Here is an 18,593-nt window from a genome sequence, read left to right on the forward strand (position 1 = left end):
GGATTTAAGAGACACATTGAGACATAATACTACATTGAGTCAGACACTAATACTTCTAGAGCTGTTTTTGCCATTTCTAACATAGTATGTGCTTGAAGGCTTGAAATATACCAGAACTTAGTTTGCACCAGAAACAAATGTTTCTATAAACAGAATACTTCATATAACGCTGATTGGGGCACTAGGCCACTGTGTAGGCCACTGTGTAGGCCACTGGCCACTGTGTAGGCCACTGGCCACTGTGTATGCCTATTACATAGCATCTAATTAACAATGAAATATTATTCATGGTCATCACTCAAACCTTCATACCACTTTGGGTTGAAAACGCCTCTTGCAATAATGGGGAAAGCTGTGGAAACTGTTCCAACAGACATTTCACTAATAAGGGCCCAAATCAGCCGTGGCTGCCAACCACACCCGGAGTTCAGAAATACTGTCCAGACAAGGGGAGGAAAAGGGTGGGGCCTCTGATTTCCTCCAAACAATCCCCTTTTTTTCCTTCTCCATTCCTCACTTCCTCTCCTTCTCTCTCTTCACCCCCCTCTCAGTCAATTGTTCGTGCACCTGTGACGTCCTACTGCTGAACAGTGCCATCGCAAGCTGCTAATTCTCACAGGTACACCCTCACACCTTACACTATGAACTCAATTTACACCTAACTGCAATATCCTCTCAACAAGGTATTTATAACTCGCTAAAAAGGGCAGCCGGTAGCTTTTAAGAGCGTTGGGCCAGTAACTGAAAGGACGCTGGTTTGAATCCCGGGGCAGAGTGGGTGAAAAATCTGCCCTTGATCAAGGCAATTGAGCCTGTGAGTCGCTCTGGATAAGATGACTAAAATGTAAATAATTGATTTCATGTACTAAATCAGCGAGTGCCTAATATATCTGGTCTTATTTATGTTATATGTGAATTATCAGGCCACAGGAAGGTATATACACTACCGGTCAAAAGTTTTGGAACATCTACTTATTCAAGGGTTTTTCTTTATTTTTACTATTTTCTACAATGTAGAATAATAGTGAAGACATCAAACCTATGAAATAACACATATGAAATTATGTAGTCACCAGAAAAGTGATTCTTCAAATAGCCTTGATGACAGCTTTGCACACGCTTGTCATTCTCTCAACCAGCTTCACCTGGAATGCTTTTCCAACAGTCTTGAAGGAGTTACCACATATGCTGAGCAATTGTTGGCTGCTTTTCCTTCACTTTGTGGTCCGACTCATCCTTAGATGCAGGAAATGCAGAAGGTTGTAAAGAGCGGTATAGAGTAGTGTTGACGCAGCAGAGATAACATCAGGCTCGTGCTCTTGCATGTGTTATCTGCTCCTAATGCTTCTCACAAAAGGTAGCCCTTTTCTTGTGCAAATAAATACAACTAAAAATAAATAAACTTTTAGCCCTCTATCTAGGAATAGTCTTCCCTTTTCATGCTTTCATGGGGTAAAGCTATCATATCCACACAGAATGTCAGATACAGTATATTCCTCTTTGAAGGGTTAGTTAGGGTTTGTCACTTGATCATTTACCTGTTTTTAACTCCAACATTTTGAGGACACATGCTAGAGGTCGACTTGGGCCCCTGCCATTTTAAGTCACATGATGTCTATTAAACTCTGCAGAAATGAGTAGTGTGGCCCTAGATGTAATGCACCCTGAGAAGTGTGAAAAGGAGAACACCACAGTGCCATATCTAACAGCAGGCCCCAAGGGTGTGATGACAGAGTGTGGACAGGAACTGGCTGGTTGTGTAATGGCTAATGTTGCATGTGTTGCCCAATGGCTTCCCTTACCGTCTGGTTGTCCTCGTATAGCTTGAGGTCATAGCCACTTAGCTCCACACAGAAAATGATGGCGGTCACGCCCTCAAAGCAATGGATCCACTTCTTCCTCTCCGAGCGCTGCCCCCCCACGTCCACCATCTTGAAGGTGAGCTCCTTGAAGGTGAACTTGTTCTCCACGATGCCCGTGGTCATGTCGCGGGAGCACAGGATGTCCTCCACGGTGGGGATGAACTCGTTGGAGGAGATGCGGTCCAGGTCGTTCAGATAGTAGGCAGTGTTATCCTCCAGGTGGTACTCGTTGGAGCGGCAGAAACACTCCTGCACGCCTGAGTCGGCCCACAGGCGCTTCATGACCCCCTGCAGCTCCTCTGTGATCTCCCCTTTGCTCTCGGCCGGCCCGGTTAGGGCGAAGAGCTGCACGGCGTCATAGGCGCGGTCGGGGTTGTGGAAGTCGATCTTGAGCGTGGCCAGGGCGCGGATGATGCGTGTGAGCGAGTCGATGGCGTTGTAAAGGATGAGGGGCTTGTACTCCTTGCAGGCGTCCAGATTGAAGCCTCCACTGTGGATGATCTTCATCTGCTTGACGATGGTGCTCTTGCCAGAGTTGCTGGTGCCCAGCAGAAGGAGCTTGATCTCACGCCGCTGCCGCTGGCTCTCCGAGCGCAGGTGGCGGTCGATCCGCCGGGAGCGCCGCGCCGCCTCCTTCTCCTCCGAACTCTGCCGGCAACCCATGGTCGTCTGCCACGCGGTGAACACCGAGGAAAACGTGGTGATCACAGAGGAGAATGTGCCGGGTGGCAAAAGGGGGCGCGTCCGGGGTCAAACTAAAATAATCTGGAAGATCAAAAGGAACAGAGATAAGAGAGTAACGAAGAGAGGGATGGATGTCAGAGCAGGAATAGGATTACGTTTGAATCTTCAAAGCTGCAGGGGCTTGATGGGAAGCAAGAGAGACACCTTCCACTCAGAGCAAACAGAGGGAAACGAGAACCATAGAGCAGGAATGACTCAGGAATATTTCATTCTCCTCGTGATCTAGAGGCTGTGCGTTGGTCCTCTGTGGGTTCATCCCAGGATTTGGGACTGGCGTTGGCACAGAGCTCTACCAGGACATGGTGGGATGCCCACACAGAGCCTGGAGCTGGGGCTTGGGTTGGACTGCCTAATTCCACAGGTGCTGGGGGTCATATCAGGGGTCACCCCCTGAGGAAACTTACGGAGCAGGAATGGGGATGGAGGTGTTAGTGAAGACAGTGTTCGGGGATGATGTGTAGGTGCAGCAAATCCCCCTCGCTCTCCTCCCTCATGGCTCTCACGTCACCGCTCCCTATCTTGGTGACAGCAGTCATCCAGGGCAGTCCTTCACGCCTTGTCTGCCTCCTCTCTGGGCTATATTCTGCTCCGTTTCCTCCTCGCAGTGGTGCGTCTCAGGAAACTGAAGGTCCCCGTTTCTGCCAACAAAAGAGGGAGAGGAGAGACATGATCAATGAACACAGTCATGATGAATCAGAGCATAGGAGCCCGAGAGGAAACCGAGAAGTGGAGTTGAGCTGCTTCATTTATGTCTCACAAAACACACAAAATGCAGATACTAAAATACATACTCAAACAAACATGTAGAGAGAGACACACACAAGGGACACAAAATATCATACCCCCAAAACTGACAGTGTATTTCCACTACAATGCATGTGGAGCACACAGCACCCGTTCTCTTGGTCAAAGCCCAGACCTGTATCTCAGATCCTCAGCTGTGTCGCCATACTGTCCCTCCCAGTGCTCACTTCCTCTTTACTGTTTCTTTCTAACAGGCATTTCTCCTATCTCCATCTGCAGCCCTGTGTTACCATAGACCTAGTCTGAGCTGAGTCATACACAAGAAAACACACACACACATACACACAAACACGCATCCCCACACACAAAAGCAAACCCAAAAGATATCCAGGGTGTGAAACGGAAACTCCCCCTAGCCGCTCTCCCCTCACTTCGCCCCTGGACTCTCCCGCTCTCCTGTCTACCTAAGGCTCTGCAAGCTGATGTCATGTGTGCTGTTTATTTACTATCACAGTGGAAAATAACTGCCTCAAGCCGACAGGTGCCTCTCACTGTTTCATTCCACTGCAAAGCCTGATCTCTGCCTCAACCTCCAATTTGTGATCCTGCAGGTGCATATGGTTCAAAACTGTCAGGAAAAAAATCACAGCTTTGGATATTAAGCAGAAAACAAACAGATTGCCTTACAAAAATACTGTCTACAAAAATGCTGAAAACATTTTCTACCATGTGAATTTTTATGAATTATTAACATTTTCTTACGTCATATAATCACCGTGTGAATGCACTGCATTTAATGTGTTGGAATACTGCAGGTGGTCTGGCACAAAATGATTGGCGCCCTTGATAAAGATTAGCAAAGATTATCAAATAAATAATAACGACACTGAGTGAACCAAACACAAGGAACATTTGCTCTTTCCATGACTTAGACTGACCAGGTGACAGCTATGATCCCTTATTGATGTCACTTATTAAATCCACTTCACTCAGTGTAGATGAAGGGGAGGAAACCTGTTAAGTAAGGATTTTTAAGCCTTAAGACAATTGAGGCATGGATTGTGTATGTGTGCCATTCAGAGGGTGAATGGGAAAGACAAAAGATGTAAGTGCCTTTGAACGGGTATGGTAGTAGGTGCCAGGCGCACCGGTTTGTGTTAAGAACTGCAATGCTGCTGAGTTTTTCACACTCAACAGTTTCCCGTGTGTATCAACAATGCTCCACCACCCAAAGGACATCCAGCCAATTTGACATAACTGTGGGAAGCAGTGGAGTCCACATGGGCCAGCATCCCTGTGGAACGCTTTCAACACTTTGTAGAGTCCCTGCCCCCCGACGAATTGAGGCTGTTCTGAGGGCAAAATAGGGTGCAACTTAATATTAGGAAACCATTCCTAATGTTTTCCACAGTTGTGTCAAGTTGGCTGAATGTCCTTTGGCTGATAGACCCTTCTTGATACACACGGGAAACTGTTGAGCGTGAAAAACCCAGCAGCGTTGCAGTTCTTGACACACATACCCCGCTTAAATACGCTTAAATATTTTGTCTTGCCCATTCACCCTCTGAATGGCACTCAAATAAAATCCATGTCTCAATTGTCTCAAGGCTTAAAAATCCTTCTTTAACCTGTCTCCTTCCCTTCATCTACACTGATTGAAGTGACATCAATAAGGGATCAAGGCTTTCTCAAGGATTCACCTGGTCAGTCTAGGTCATGGAAAGAGCAGGTGTTCCTAATGTTTTGTACACTCAGTGTAGCTCAGTATTTGTATTATTTATTTTACAGTCTTTTTTGCTAATCAGAACCAAGGGGTGCCAATCATTTTGGACCTGACTGTATATTACAGTGAATGGACTGCATTCTGAGCTCGGACTCTGGGACTCTAGGACTCTGGGACTCTGGGACTCTGATAAATAGATGCACATTGTGACAGGACAGACCGTATGCTATTGGTTGTGTAACAAATGTGAAATCACGCTGTGGCCTAGTTTTGTTGGCCAGACTACACTCTTCAGACCTGTCACACATAGAGAGAGAGACAGACAGACGAGGAGAGACAGAGAGAGAGGGAGAGACCGAGAGAGAGAGACCGAGAGAGAGAGAGCATTCCCCAAAGTTAGTGAGATCCACTCTTAGAAAGACTGGGAGGACTGTCTGACACAGCAGAAGCACCACACAACGCAAACAGGAAAGACAGTATTATTCTTCTGCCTCAGGCACCTGATTGCCCAAGCTCTCAAAATGGCGGAGCCTGCCAAACCAGTTAGAAAGCTGCACATCACTGATTTTCAGAGGCCATAAAAGGAGTTATTACAACGAACGGTGCATGAGCTCATTTCAATGTGCAATTTCAGCGTTCTTCAGCATTGCCATACTGCCTCAGAGGTAATGCTTCTTTAGATAATTGCTGAGGAGGTGGTGGGATGTGTATTTCTTCATGATTACGCAACAATATCCCCACATTTAACGCAGGCTCTTGTGAATGATATTACCCATTTCCCTCTCTGAATGTACAGACTGTCGTACACTTAATGGTGGGTTTATTTGTTCCGTTAGATTAGATAGATTGACGGTTTAGGTATTAGTTGAATGGCGAACTAGCATGGTATTTGTCTTTGGGTGTTAACATTACACTTTTGCAAGCATTTAAAGGCAAACAGGCAACTGAGCTAAATGATCAAAGCTGAAACACACCAATGGGCAAATGAGTTTGATCAGTTCAAGTATCACTTTACTCCCTGTCTCTGCATTTTGGCTTGTTTCCGTTGTTCAGTTGACCAGTTAATTCTACATGTAGGCCACTGACTTGATGGCATGACAAGGTATGCGTTATGTTAGTGTGGAAGCACAAACACCAGGGGCAAGATAAGGCCCGAGGTCGCTCGGCAGGCCTTCCACTCTGAACACTGCAGATAGTCAGGTATAATGGGCACAGTGGAGCGCCTCCTCTGCTTACGGAACTACAGAACTGCTTGTACTCTTTCTCGTAAGGCACGTGCCAAGTGAGAGGGGGGCATATGGGGTTAGTATCACTTCACAAATATTATTTCAGGCAACTACAATACCCCACCCTTTTTGTGTCCAAATGAAACCGTACTTTTGGAAACCGTGTAACTGGATGCACTTTAAACCTGGTTACCCAGAGCACACTTCACCAGTTCACTGAATCAAGGAGAGTAGTTGTGATGTGGAGAATAATGGCGTTGTGTGACGTAGTGAGGGCGTGTCCCTTTGAAGAGTACGCGAGAGGAGGGAGAGGGAGCGCGGAAGGGGCCGTGGAGAGAGGCCAGGCCAGGCTCATGTTTAATGAGCACTGAGGTAATGTGATAGTCAGGGTGAGACCAGCTCTGTCACTCTCTCGCCTCTCCTTCACTACTTGTTGCCCACGACACCAATGGCTTCCTCTCCTATTTCTAATTCGACCATGCCGAATTACAATATCTAATCATTATTAGAAATGAGCAGATGTACTACTGTCACGGTAGTGTAATGGGCTATTTCTGTCATGATAGTGGAAAGCACCAATTTGCCATCAGAAAAAAGTCAATCATTTTAGATTGGGAGGTGATGGTAATCCTCAGAGGGAAATAGAACATTCCTGGTTAACGGACAGAATGCATGCACAGGCCTTTATTACCTGCATGAACAATTAGTTCAAATGTACATTATGTGCAAATTGTGTAAAACCCACACATGCATGACATTGCATCAGCATGTGTTCAAATGGAAATCGAAAATGGTATGTATGATGTTCTTGAAGCAATTGTGTTATTTGTGTCCCATGTCCTAATGTACAGTGGATAGATACTGAACAAACATAAAAACGCAACGTGTAAAGTGTTGGTCTCATGTTTCATGAGCTGAAATAAAATATCCCAAAAATGTTCCATACGCACAAAGATATTATTTCTCGCAAATGTTGTGCACAAATTTGTTGTCGGTGAGCATTTGTCCTTTGCCAAGATAATCCACCTGACAGGTGTGGCATATCAAGAAGCTGATTAAAAAGCATGATCATTACACAGGTGCACCTTGTGCAGGGGAAAATAAAAGGCCACTCTAAAATGTGCAGTTTTGTCACACAACACAATGCTACAGATGTGTCAAGTTTTGAGGGAGTGTGCAATTGGCATGCTGACTGCAGGAATGTCCACCAGAGCTATTGCCAGATAATTTTATGTTAATTTCTCTACCATAAGCTGCCTCCAACATTGTTTTAGAGAATTTGGTAGTACATCCAGCTGGCCTCACAACCGCAGACCAGACCACGTGTATTGCGTTGTGTGGGCGAGCGGTTTGCTGACGTCAACGTTGTGAACAGAGTGCTCCATGGTGGCGGTGGGGCTATGGTATGGGCAGGCATAAGCTACGGACAACGAACACAATTGCATTTTAACAATGGCAGTTTGAATGCACAGAAATACCGCGACGAGATCCCGAGGCCAATTGTGAGGCCCATTTTCTGTGACCAACAGATGCGTATCTGTATTCCCAGTCATGTGAAATCCATAGATTAGGACCTAATGAATTTATTTCAATTGGCTGATTTCCTGATATGAACTGTAAAACAAATTGTTGCATGTTGTGTTTATATTTTTGTTCAGTAACGTTATATGATACCAGGAGTATCCACACATCACAACTCTTTTCACATGTAGTGTGGACATTATCTTTTCCCAATAAATAAAATAGGACTATGAAAGAGGTTGCAATGGGGTCAGTCTGCTAGCCTTCCTTTATCCGATGGGCTGGGCTGAATTAAATAGAATTAATCGAGAGGCACATACAGATTGTAGAGCGAGACAATGAAAGCCAGACAATTTAAGAATTGAGGAACAGGCAGGTGCTGTTTTTGTGCTCATGTCATGTTTAGTGATGATAGAGTTGCTAGACAGAGGAGTAATGTTGTTCTCAGGTCATTATGTTTTCAGAGCGGAGTGTGTGATGAGTATGGTTTTTGTTAACTACCAATGGTTTAAAAATGATGTGAACAGGTGTGTGTGTTCATGTTTTGTATTTGAAGAGGGATCATGTTGGGTGTTCAAAGTAGAGCAAACATACTGTACTGTCCATTGTCCAAAGGTTTCTGACACAACAGCCAGCTTGACATGTGTTGAAATAAACATAAATAATCAAGTAGAAATACAGGTATACAGGAGTATGATTTTCAAAATCAAAAATACACCTAAAGAGGTGTGTTGTTTTAGATATGATAAACTCTGCATACTAGTTGTTCCGAGAGCATGCAGCAGCTCCCCCAGGCCCAGGGTTACCATGCCTACCTTGTATGCCACTGCTCCATCTCTCCTGCCACTGAACAGGCCTGGCTCTGGCAATAAATAGATTATGTAAGTCCTGACAAAAAGCACAATGGCATCTCTGTCTTATTGATGAATACCGTTGTTACGTAAAGCATCTCACCAGCAGTTGCATTGTGCGATATGCCCCAGTCCCTCTTCACTCATGTCTACACACACACACACACACACATGCATGCCCCCCTCATCACACGCGCATACCACATGAACACACATGAACACCCCAGGCCTCTTCCCAACAATCACAGTCACTGGTTACTTTACATCATGCTGAGGTTACTTCCCCCCTCTCCCCTCTCCCTCTCTTCCCTCTCCCTCCTCTCTCTCTTTTTCTCTCACACTCTCTTTCTCACTCCCTTTCTCTCTCCCATCTCTCTCTCTCAACGGTCCTCCGTGAACCTCACAGACAGTAAACTGTGAAATAGGGATCGTTTTGCACACGCTTATGTTTCTAATGTTCCATTTACCCATTGGTCCATGACAGTGCAGGGACAGGGACAGTGGTTTTTGGAGAGAGGGAGGGTAGGCCATGCTGCTGCTCCAGTTTCAACTGTTCTGCCTTATTATTATTCGACCATGCTGGTCATTTATGAATATTTGAACATCTTGGCCATGTTCTGTTATAATCTCCACCCGGCACAGCCAGAAGAGGACTGGCCACCCCACATAGCCTGGTTCCTCTCTAGGTTTCTTCCTAGGTTTTGGCCTTTCTAGTGAGTTTTTCCTAGCCACCGTGCTTCTACACCTGCATTGCTTGCTGTTTGGGGTTTTAGGCTGGGTTTCTGTACAGCACTTTGAGATATCAGCTGATGTACGAAGGGCTATATAAATACATTTGATTTGATTTGATTTGATTTAGGGGTTTACTATCTGCTGGAGGCTGGGGTTCCTGTGGTAGCAGAGCAGCCTGGCAGACTGAGGGTACTGAGGACACCAGACTAAATAGTCAGTCAGTTACAGTTACCCTCCCTGACCTAGCTTCCCCAGTAGACATGAAGACAGTTGAGTTGTGTGACACATTAGCCTATAGTGTTTTCAACCAGTGAAGGCTGCTGAGGGGAGGACGGCTCGTAATAATGGCTGAAATGGAGTCAATGGAATGGGATCAAACACATCAACGATGTGGTTTCCATATGGTTGATACCATTCCATAGACTCCAATCCACCCAATATTATGAACCGTCCTCCCATCAGCAGCCTCCACTGTTTTCAACCAACAAAAATATTGTTAACGAACAATAATGACCAACTTCCTGGCATTGACAACTTCAATGGAAAGCTACTGAGGATTGTAGCTGACTCTATAGCCACTCTTATATATGTCATATCTTTTATCTGAGCCTAGAAGAAAGTCTTTGTCCTCAGGCCTGGAGGGAAGCCAAAGTAATTCCGCTACCAAAGGGTGGTAAAGCAGCCTTTACTCTTTCTAATAGCAGACCTATAAGCTTGCTACCAGCTCTTAGCAAACTATAGGAAAGAATTGTTTGACCAAATACAATACTATTTCTCTGTAAACAAATTAACAGACTTTCAGCATGCTTATAGAGAAGGGCACTCAAAATGTATTGTACTGACACAAATGACTGATGATTGGTTGAAAGAAATTGATAATAAGAAAATTGTGGGAGCTCTACTGTTAGATTTCATTGCAGCCTTTGATATTATTGACCATAACCTATTGTTGAGCAAACTTGTTTTATGGCTTTTCGACCTCAGCTCTGAATCCACGATACGGCAATCTATCAAATAGAACTCAAAGGGTTGTCTTAAATAGAAGCTTCTCTAATGTCAAACATGTCAAGTGTGGTGTACTGCAGGGCAGCTCTCTAGGCCCTCTACTCTTTTCTATTTTTACCATTGACCTGCCACTGGCATTAAACAAAGCATGTGTGTCCGTGTATGCTGATGTACACATCAGCAACCACACCTAATGAAATCACTGAAACCCTTAAAGAGTTGCAGTCTGTTTTGGAATGGATGGCCAGTAGTAAACTGTTCCTGAACATCTCTAAAACTCAGAGCATTGTATTTGGTACAAATCATTCCCTAAGTTCTAGACCTCAGCTGAATCTGGTAATGAATGGTATGGCTGTTGAGCAAGTTGAGTGGTGTCATGACATTGGCCTGTGGGTAAGGTTTATGACCCCCTCATAAATACCTTTCTCCCTTCCCTCTCTCTCTGACTCTACTGAAGGACTCTTGAATAGCCTTTGTTAAACATAGAGAGTCTGGGAACATCAAACAAGTGGGGGAAAGGAACCATACTGTATTTCGGTAATAGAACCAGTTGAAAATATGAGGTGGTACTTAATGAATATGATGTCAGTTTGGTTGACATCCGAGACATTATGACTGATTACAGTACGACATAAACTGTATCTGGGAAAGTCTACACATTCTAGTTATCAGATTCACATGGAATTGTTGTGCAATTTAAATGTTTAAATATGACACTATTTGTGAAAAGATTAAATGTAATTTTAGTTTCCAAATGAGAGATTTGGATTTTCATAAAGTTAGAGCTCTGCTCAATCAGTGGCCCGCCCCTGTGAAGAGACATGGGTTATAAACTATGAAACACACCCTTCTCTCCCTCCACTATATAAGCCCTTGACGAAAATGTAACTATCTGTTCCGAGGACGATAGGACGATGGTCCATACGTTGAAAAGGACTAACATGTCAACTACAAAACTAAGCCAACCTCAGCGTGAGCTTTGGTTGTAAATGGTATAAACTTTGAACTCTTATTCACTACAGAAGTGAGACATCCTAGCCGTTGAGTTAGCAACAGCAGCTGTAAACGTGGGCTAGGAAAGGACGGACGACGTATCCAGTCTAACACACAACGACGATACTACAACGTAATCCAATTTACCACCAGTGACATTCTTCTGAGGACAGGAAGATCTCTGTTGGCCAACACGGCCAGCATCTACGACCAACCTACCGAAGCGCAGCTCAGAGTAAATATTTATTGCATTTTCCTTTTCCAAATGGGCGGTAATTTAGAATGCATAAGATACTGTATTTACGATAGCAGAGCTTCTCCCTTTGTTCCTCAGTCTTCCCGCTCTTTCACTCAAACCCAACCCCCTTTTCTTTGTGTAACCAGCTGTCATATCTGTTCCGTCCGTAAGGGACGTTTTCCTTTATGACATAATTTGTAATCAAGTTATGATTCATTCTGTGTATATGTAATTCGGTGTGATTAGTTAGGTATTTAGTAAATAAATAATTAAACCCAATTTTGTATTGCTGATTCAACTTGTTTGTGAAGATTGCTATTGATGTAAAATATTACTAGGTCTTTCAGAGTTTATTCGGAAGATAACAGCTCTATAAACACTCTTTCGTGGTGGCCCGACTTTCTAGTTAATTACATTTACATAATTACCTCAATCAGGTAATATCAATTACAGAGAAAGGATTTTATAGAATAGCATGTCATATCACTTAATCCGGCATAGCCAAAGACACAACAGTAGACTAAATTACTTGGCATTACCTTAGATTATAAACTGTCATGGTCAAAACATATAGATTCAATGGTTGTATAGATGGGGAGAGGTCTGTCCATAATAAAGAGATGCTCTGCTTTTTTGACACCGCACTCTACAAAGCAAGTCCTGCAGGCTCTAGTTTAGTCTTATCTTGATTATTGTCCAGTCGTGTGGTCGAGTGCTGCCAGGAAAGGCCTAGTTAAGCTGCCGCTGGCCCAGAACAGAGCGGCACGTTTTGTTCTTCATTGTAATCAGAGGGATGATATGAATACTATGCATGCCAGTCTCTCTTGGCTAAGAGTTGAGGAGAGACTGACTCCATCATTTCTTCTTTTTATAAGAAACATTAATTTGTTGAAAATACCAAATTGTTTGCATAGTCAACTTACACACAGCTCTAACACACACACTTACCCCACCAGACATGCCAGAAGGGGTCTTTTCACAGTCCCCAAACCAGAACAAGAAAGAAAGCGTGCAGTATTATGTAGAGCTATTATTGCATGGAACTCCATTCCGTCTCATATTGCTCAAATAAACAGCAAACCTGGTTTCAAAAAACAGATAAAGCAACACCTCGCGGCACAACGCCTCTCCCCTATTCAACCTAGATAGTTTGTGTGTATGTATTGATATGTAGGCTACATGTGCCTTTTAAAAAAACGTTTTTATGTAGTTCTGTCCTTGAGCTGTTGTTGTCTATTAATGTTCCATATTTTGTGTGGATCCCAGGAAGAGTAGCTGCTACTTTTACAACAGCTAATGGGGATCCTAATAAAATACTAAAATACCATAACAAGAAAAGCAGCGCAACCTAAATAGGTTGTGAGTCGGCTTGGCTTGGTGAACGACATTACGGGAACAGAAAGTTGGGAGTGAGAAGAGCTGACCTGATGGGACTCGTGATCATTTAGACAGATAAATGTTGGTGTGCGTGAGGCTGTCCAAACCGCCTTTATCTGGCTTTGACGTTTATACAGCGGCATGTGAATCAATGACTGCCCTGGTGCAGTTGTACTTAGAAATGAGATCCAAGCAGCTTAACATGTCCTTTAATCTATTCTTTGTCGTCATCGTCAAACTAAAAGTAAGATGCCAATCAGATTGTTTCCATATTGAATAAAGTGATTGAATTAGACCCCCTCCCACTCAGCAACGATAGTGGTTAATGCCGTTTTTACGTTCTCTTCTGTGTGCCTCTCCTCCATGTTCTAAGTGGTTAGTACATGGTACCCCTCCTGTCTCAGCCTCCAGTAATTATGCTGCAATAGTTTGTGTTGGGGGGGGGCTAGGGTCAGTCTGTTATATCTGGAGTATTTCTCCTGTCTTATCCGGTGTCCTGTGTGAATTTAAGTATGCTTCCTCTAATTCTCTCTCTCTCTTTCTTTCTTTCGCTCTCTCTTTCTTTATCTTCTCTCAGTGGACCTGAGCCTAAGGACCATGCCTCAGGACTACCTGGCCTGATGACTCCTTGCTGTCCCCAGTCCACCTGGTCGTGCTGCTGCTCCAGTTTCAACTGTTCTGCCTGCGGCTATGGAACCCTGACCTGTTCACCGGATGTGCGCTACCTTATCGCGGACCTGCTGTTTTCAACTCTGTCTCTACCACACCTGCTGTCTCTAACTCTGAATGGTCAGCTATGAAAAGCCAACTGACATTTACTCCTGACGTGCTGCCCTGTTGCACCCTCTACAACCACTGTGATTATTATTATTTGACCCTGCAGGTCATCTATGAACGTTTGAACATCTTGGCCATGTACTGTTATAATCTCCACCCGGCACAGCCAGAAGAGGACTTTCTCCATCCGGGCCGTCAGTTTTTTTCGACATGGCATCTTGCAGTCTGGTTCTAGATATGCCATCAGGGCTTTGAAGCCGACATCCTCTACCAATGACAATGGCTGCATTTGAACTGCAATCATTTCTGTAATCAGCACTGTGATTACCTGTCTAATGTCTGTTGTTGGGGGCCTGTGCTACTGCCAGCAATGGTTTGGGTCTCACAGTACCTCCCTGTACTCTGATTTACATTTTGTGTAAAACCCCATCAAAAAACGTTTTTTTCCTAGTTGTTAACGATCCCAATTTATTTAAAATGTTTAACACCCGTAAAGGACACGGAGATGATGGCTTGCCAGCCTTGTGACCAACCAACTGACCAATGAAACCATTGTCAACAAACTAGTAATGCAATAAAAAATGTAAATCAAAACATTTCCCATGAGACGGATCTGGGCCTTCATTTTAGCCAACACAGGCCTTTTGTTCCGATAAATCAGAGGCACATAAAGTATATGTTGTTCAATTACTTTGAAAAAGCAGGGCCCTGGAATTTTCTGGTCTATAGAGCATTTCTTTTTTGGATTGAAGACACAAGTTTTCTATCTTTCTCCTCAACAAGCTAGTGATTCTGAGGCGCACTGTGACGTCTGACTGATTGAGACAGTACACATGACTTAAATCAGCCAGTTAATTGTTCCTGATAACTCCTGTTCAGAGCAAAGCACTCTGGGACAGGGAGGCAAAGGAAGATACATATAGAGTTTAGAGAAAGACAGAAGGGTTGATACATTTTTTGTAAGGGAAAATCAAGTCTGAAATTTCAAAGTGGAAATTCCAAACTTCAGAAGCTTTTTAAAACCTCAAATACACTACAGGTTTTACATTTCCTGCATTGCAGGAAAGTTCTAGTGCAACATGTTGATCAAATTAAGATCCTACATCTGTATTACTTACACAAATCCCACTGACCTTACCAAGCAGTGGTCTTAGTTCTAGAGCCGGGGTGGGGAAAAACACCTTTAAGTGGGTGGTCACTATTTGTGTTTAAAGGGGCAATCTGCAGTTGCTACATCCATTTTTGGACTTATAAATTAATGGGAATTTATTTGTGAAGAATAGTACTTACAAATGCCAAATGAGCATAGTTCAACTGTCGTACCCCATCAGAACCCAAAACATGAACTTGTCTTACTCCAATGTTTGTAATCAAGGTGAATGTAAACAAACACTATATAGCCTCAAAACATGGTTCAATCATGGTTTGCCAGTCCTTGCGTCCATAACTCTGTCTATGAATTTGAGAGGGATTACATTTCTCCAGCCCCACCCCTCAGCTTGTTACTGAAACAGGGGAAAATGCTTTGTTATTGTTTCTGTAATATTTGTTCTACTTACCCAGAGTCAGATGAACTTGTGGATACCATGTGTATGTCTCTGTGTGCAGAATGAAGGAAGTTATGGTACGTATTAATAGAATACAAGGTGGGCGATGAAACTACAGAAAGCCATTCATTTTCAATGGAAGAGAAGCAAAGTGGGCGGGGGACCGTTGGGCGATGCGAGCATAGGCAAGTAATCGCAACCAAGGCAGGACCTACATTTGGGAAAGCTGAACTTTATGCAAATACTCTTCAATATCGCAGAGCGATTGACTAATCGAAGCTCACTTTATCGTCAAGTCCCTACTGGATTGGCTGTTGATACCAAGCACTACCTAGCATGCTTGCTAGCACATACATGAGGGCGAAGCTAGCGTGGCGATTCGAAATACAAGGGAATTACAGGGGATTACATTACAGGGGATGACCCACTATCCAATTCTAGCAAGCTGGTCAATCGCACAGCAATATCGCTGAGTATTTGTGTAAAATTCAACTTTCCCCAATTTAGGTCCCACCCAGTTCACGCTGCCTTGCCCATGCTTGCATCGTCCAACAGGGGGGCCCGCTTCGCTTTCCTCCATTGAAAATGAATGGGTTCCATTGTTGCATCACCCCCTATCATGTTTAGTGGAGAAGTACTGTAAGTGGTAGTTTCACGAGCTAATGCTAACTAGCGTTTGTGTGTGACTGGTAATCTATAGGCTGGCCTAATCTAGCATATGCTACCGTACCTGTAGACTTCCAGTCATTGCGCTAGCATTGGCTCGCGAAACTACCTCCAGCTTCCTCCATACTGCAGACAGAGACATACAAATGGTATCCACGAGTTCATCTGCCTCTGGGTAAATAGAGAATGGCTTAATTGCCAGAATCTCGCAGTATCCCTTTAAAGGTACAAAAGGCCTAGATTATTAAGAACATAATGCTGGTAAGATTAATATTCAATATTTGGGGGGTTAACCTCACTACAGTTTAATAACAGATTAGGAGCTGTGCTGGATCTCGGGAATTTAGAGGGAGCAAAACCCGAAAATTGATTTGATCTGTAGCTATAAGAAAATAAGACCAAGTCACAAAATAATAACTGATTCAGAGTGAAAAGTACTGAGATTGAGATTGTGGTGGAAACTTTCAAAGATAAACTCGCTGTTACTGGAACACTGAGAAATTACTAATTATCGATGCATAGCCTGCAATTCAGTAACTGGAGATGATTGATTTACAGTATTTGGTTAAGAGCTGGTGGAGAAATGACCCATGACCACCCTAGATGTTCTGAGGCGTAATTCAACTTTGGTTTCATTAGTGTTGGATTGTATAATAATTCAAAGTGTATTGAATTTGATCCAATAAAGTGGAAGTGCTCACTCAAAAAATGTGTTAAAATATAGCTTTAAAATGAGGCAAAACACACATACCAAAACACACATACCAAAACGCAGATACCAAAACGCAGATACCAGCAGGCTGCCTTCAAAAAACTCGGACAACAACCAGAAAGTCAATATAATATCCCTCAGGCAGCAGAGAAAAAGATCAATGTCACTCCACTACAACCTTCCATCACAAACAGACAGCACAATGTCCTCCTGCCTCCCAAAAATTATGACTGGCTTCACATGTTCAATAAACATGGACATTTCATGAGAATGCTTTGCATGCTTGAGGCAAATGTTTCAACCTAAAAAATGTCCTGTATCGCTGTAGTGAGTCACTGCCGGTGAGCTCACTCATACCATCCTACGTCAGAGCCATAGTAGATGTAGGTCGCAGACTGAGTGATCTTCAGGACTCAGCACTTTGTGTTGCATTATGCAAGATTGAGAGGTTGGCCTGAATAGAGTTGTTGCTTCAATATGCTGGTTAGTTGGTTCCCTACTAGCTCTGGGTTTCCCATAATAACCCAGATCTGATCCCAGTTCACAATCCTGACGTCCTCAATGTCGTTTGTCCTTGAGGAATGAAATGCTGCTAAAATAGATCAACCCGTTAGAAACAGGCCTCTAAACAGGCCTCTATATACAGTATCAGAGCACATTATCAGACATTAGTGCAACTGTCAGACACCCAGAATATGTACAGATAGAATACTTCATTTGACTAGACTGTACATTTAGAGCACCAGTGACTTCTCAAAGAGCCCCAAATGAGTCCAACATCAGAACTGGGTCTGCGTTCGCTCTCCACATGACAGTGATTAGGGGGAGAGAGAGGGGAGTGTACATGACAGAGAGAGGGGAGTGTGTGTATGACAGTGATTATGGGGAGTGTATATGAACAGTGATTAGGGGGAGAGAGAGGGGAGTGTACATGATAGAGAGAGGGGAGTGTGTGTATGACAGTGATTAGGGGGAGAGAGAGGGGAGTGTACATGATAGAGAGAGGGGAGTGTGTGTATGACAGTGATTAGGGGGAGTGAGAGGGGGAGTGTACATGACAGTGATTAGGGGGAGAGTGTGTATGACAGTGATTAGGGGAGAGTGTATGACAGTGATTAGGGGGAGAGAGTGTATGACAGTGATTAGGGGGAGAGAGTGTATGACAGTGATTAGGGGGAGAGTGTATGACAGTGATTAGGGGGGAGTGTACATGACAGTGATTAGGGGAGAGTGTATGACAGTGATTAGGGGGAGAGTGTATGACAGTGATTAGGGGAGAGTGTATGACAGGGATTAGGGGGAGAGAGTGTACATGACAGTGATTAGGGGGAGAGAGTGTATGACAGTGATTGGGGGAGAGAGTGTATGACAGTGATTGGGGGAGAGTGTATGACAGTGATTAGGGGGAGAGAGAGGGAGAATTGCATGACAGTGATTAGGGGGAGAGAGAGGGGAGAGTTGCATGACAGTGATTAGGGGGAGAGGGTGTACATGACAGTGATTATGGGGAGAGAGAGGGGAGAGTTGCATGACAGTGATTAGGGGGAGAGGGTGTACATGACAGTGATTAGGGGGAGAGGGTGTACATGACAGTGATTAGGGGGAGAGAGGGTGTGTGTATGATAGTGATTAGGGGAGAGAGTGTATGACAGTAATTAGGGGGAGAGTGTATATGACAGTGATTAGCGGGAGAGTACATGACAGTGATTAGGGGGAGAGTGTATGACAGTGATTAGGGGAGAGAGTATGACAGTGATTAGGGGGAGAGTGTATGACAGTGATTAGGGGGGTGTATGACAGTGATTAGGGGGAGAGAGTGTATGACAGTGATTAGGGGAGAGTGTATGACAGTGATTAGGGGGAGAGTGTATGACA

General features: G+C 44.0%; 1 protein-coding gene and 1 long non-coding RNA gene across 4 annotated transcripts in view; one reads left to right on the forward strand and one right to left on the reverse strand.

The window, feature by feature from the left end:
* The window catches only part of gnaz (guanine nucleotide binding protein (G protein), alpha z polypeptide), a 42,047-nt gene that overhangs the window by 10,772 nt on the left and 12,682 nt on the right, over window positions 1-18,593 (reverse strand). The window contains exons 2-3 of one of the 3 annotated variants that reach the window (XM_029653452.2): window positions 3,011-3,244; window positions 1,803-2,627 (exon numbers count right to left, since the gene is read on the reverse strand). In XM_029653452.2, the coding sequence (XP_029509312.1) occupies window positions 1,803-2,525 (723 nt within the window). In that variant the 5' untranslated portion in view covers window positions 2,526-2,627; window positions 3,011-3,244. Of the gene's footprint in view, window positions 1-1,802; window positions 3,245-3,448; window positions 3,573-18,593 lie in introns of those variants that run through there. The other 2 variants (XM_029653436.2, XM_029653445.2) reach the window with 2 other exon arrangements.
* Window positions 531-14,399, forward strand: LOC135571399 (uncharacterized). The gene is made up of 3 exons (XR_010463771.1): window positions 531-619; window positions 11,431-11,636; window positions 13,594-14,399. It is a non-coding gene; the product is annotated as an uncharacterized LOC135571399 (long non-coding RNA).

This window comes from Oncorhynchus nerka, linkage group LG4, assembly GCF_034236695.1.
Source record: "Oncorhynchus nerka isolate Pitt River linkage group LG4, Oner_Uvic_2.0, whole genome shotgun sequence".
Taxonomy (NCBI): Eukaryota; Metazoa; Chordata; class Actinopteri; order Salmoniformes; family Salmonidae; genus Oncorhynchus; species Oncorhynchus nerka.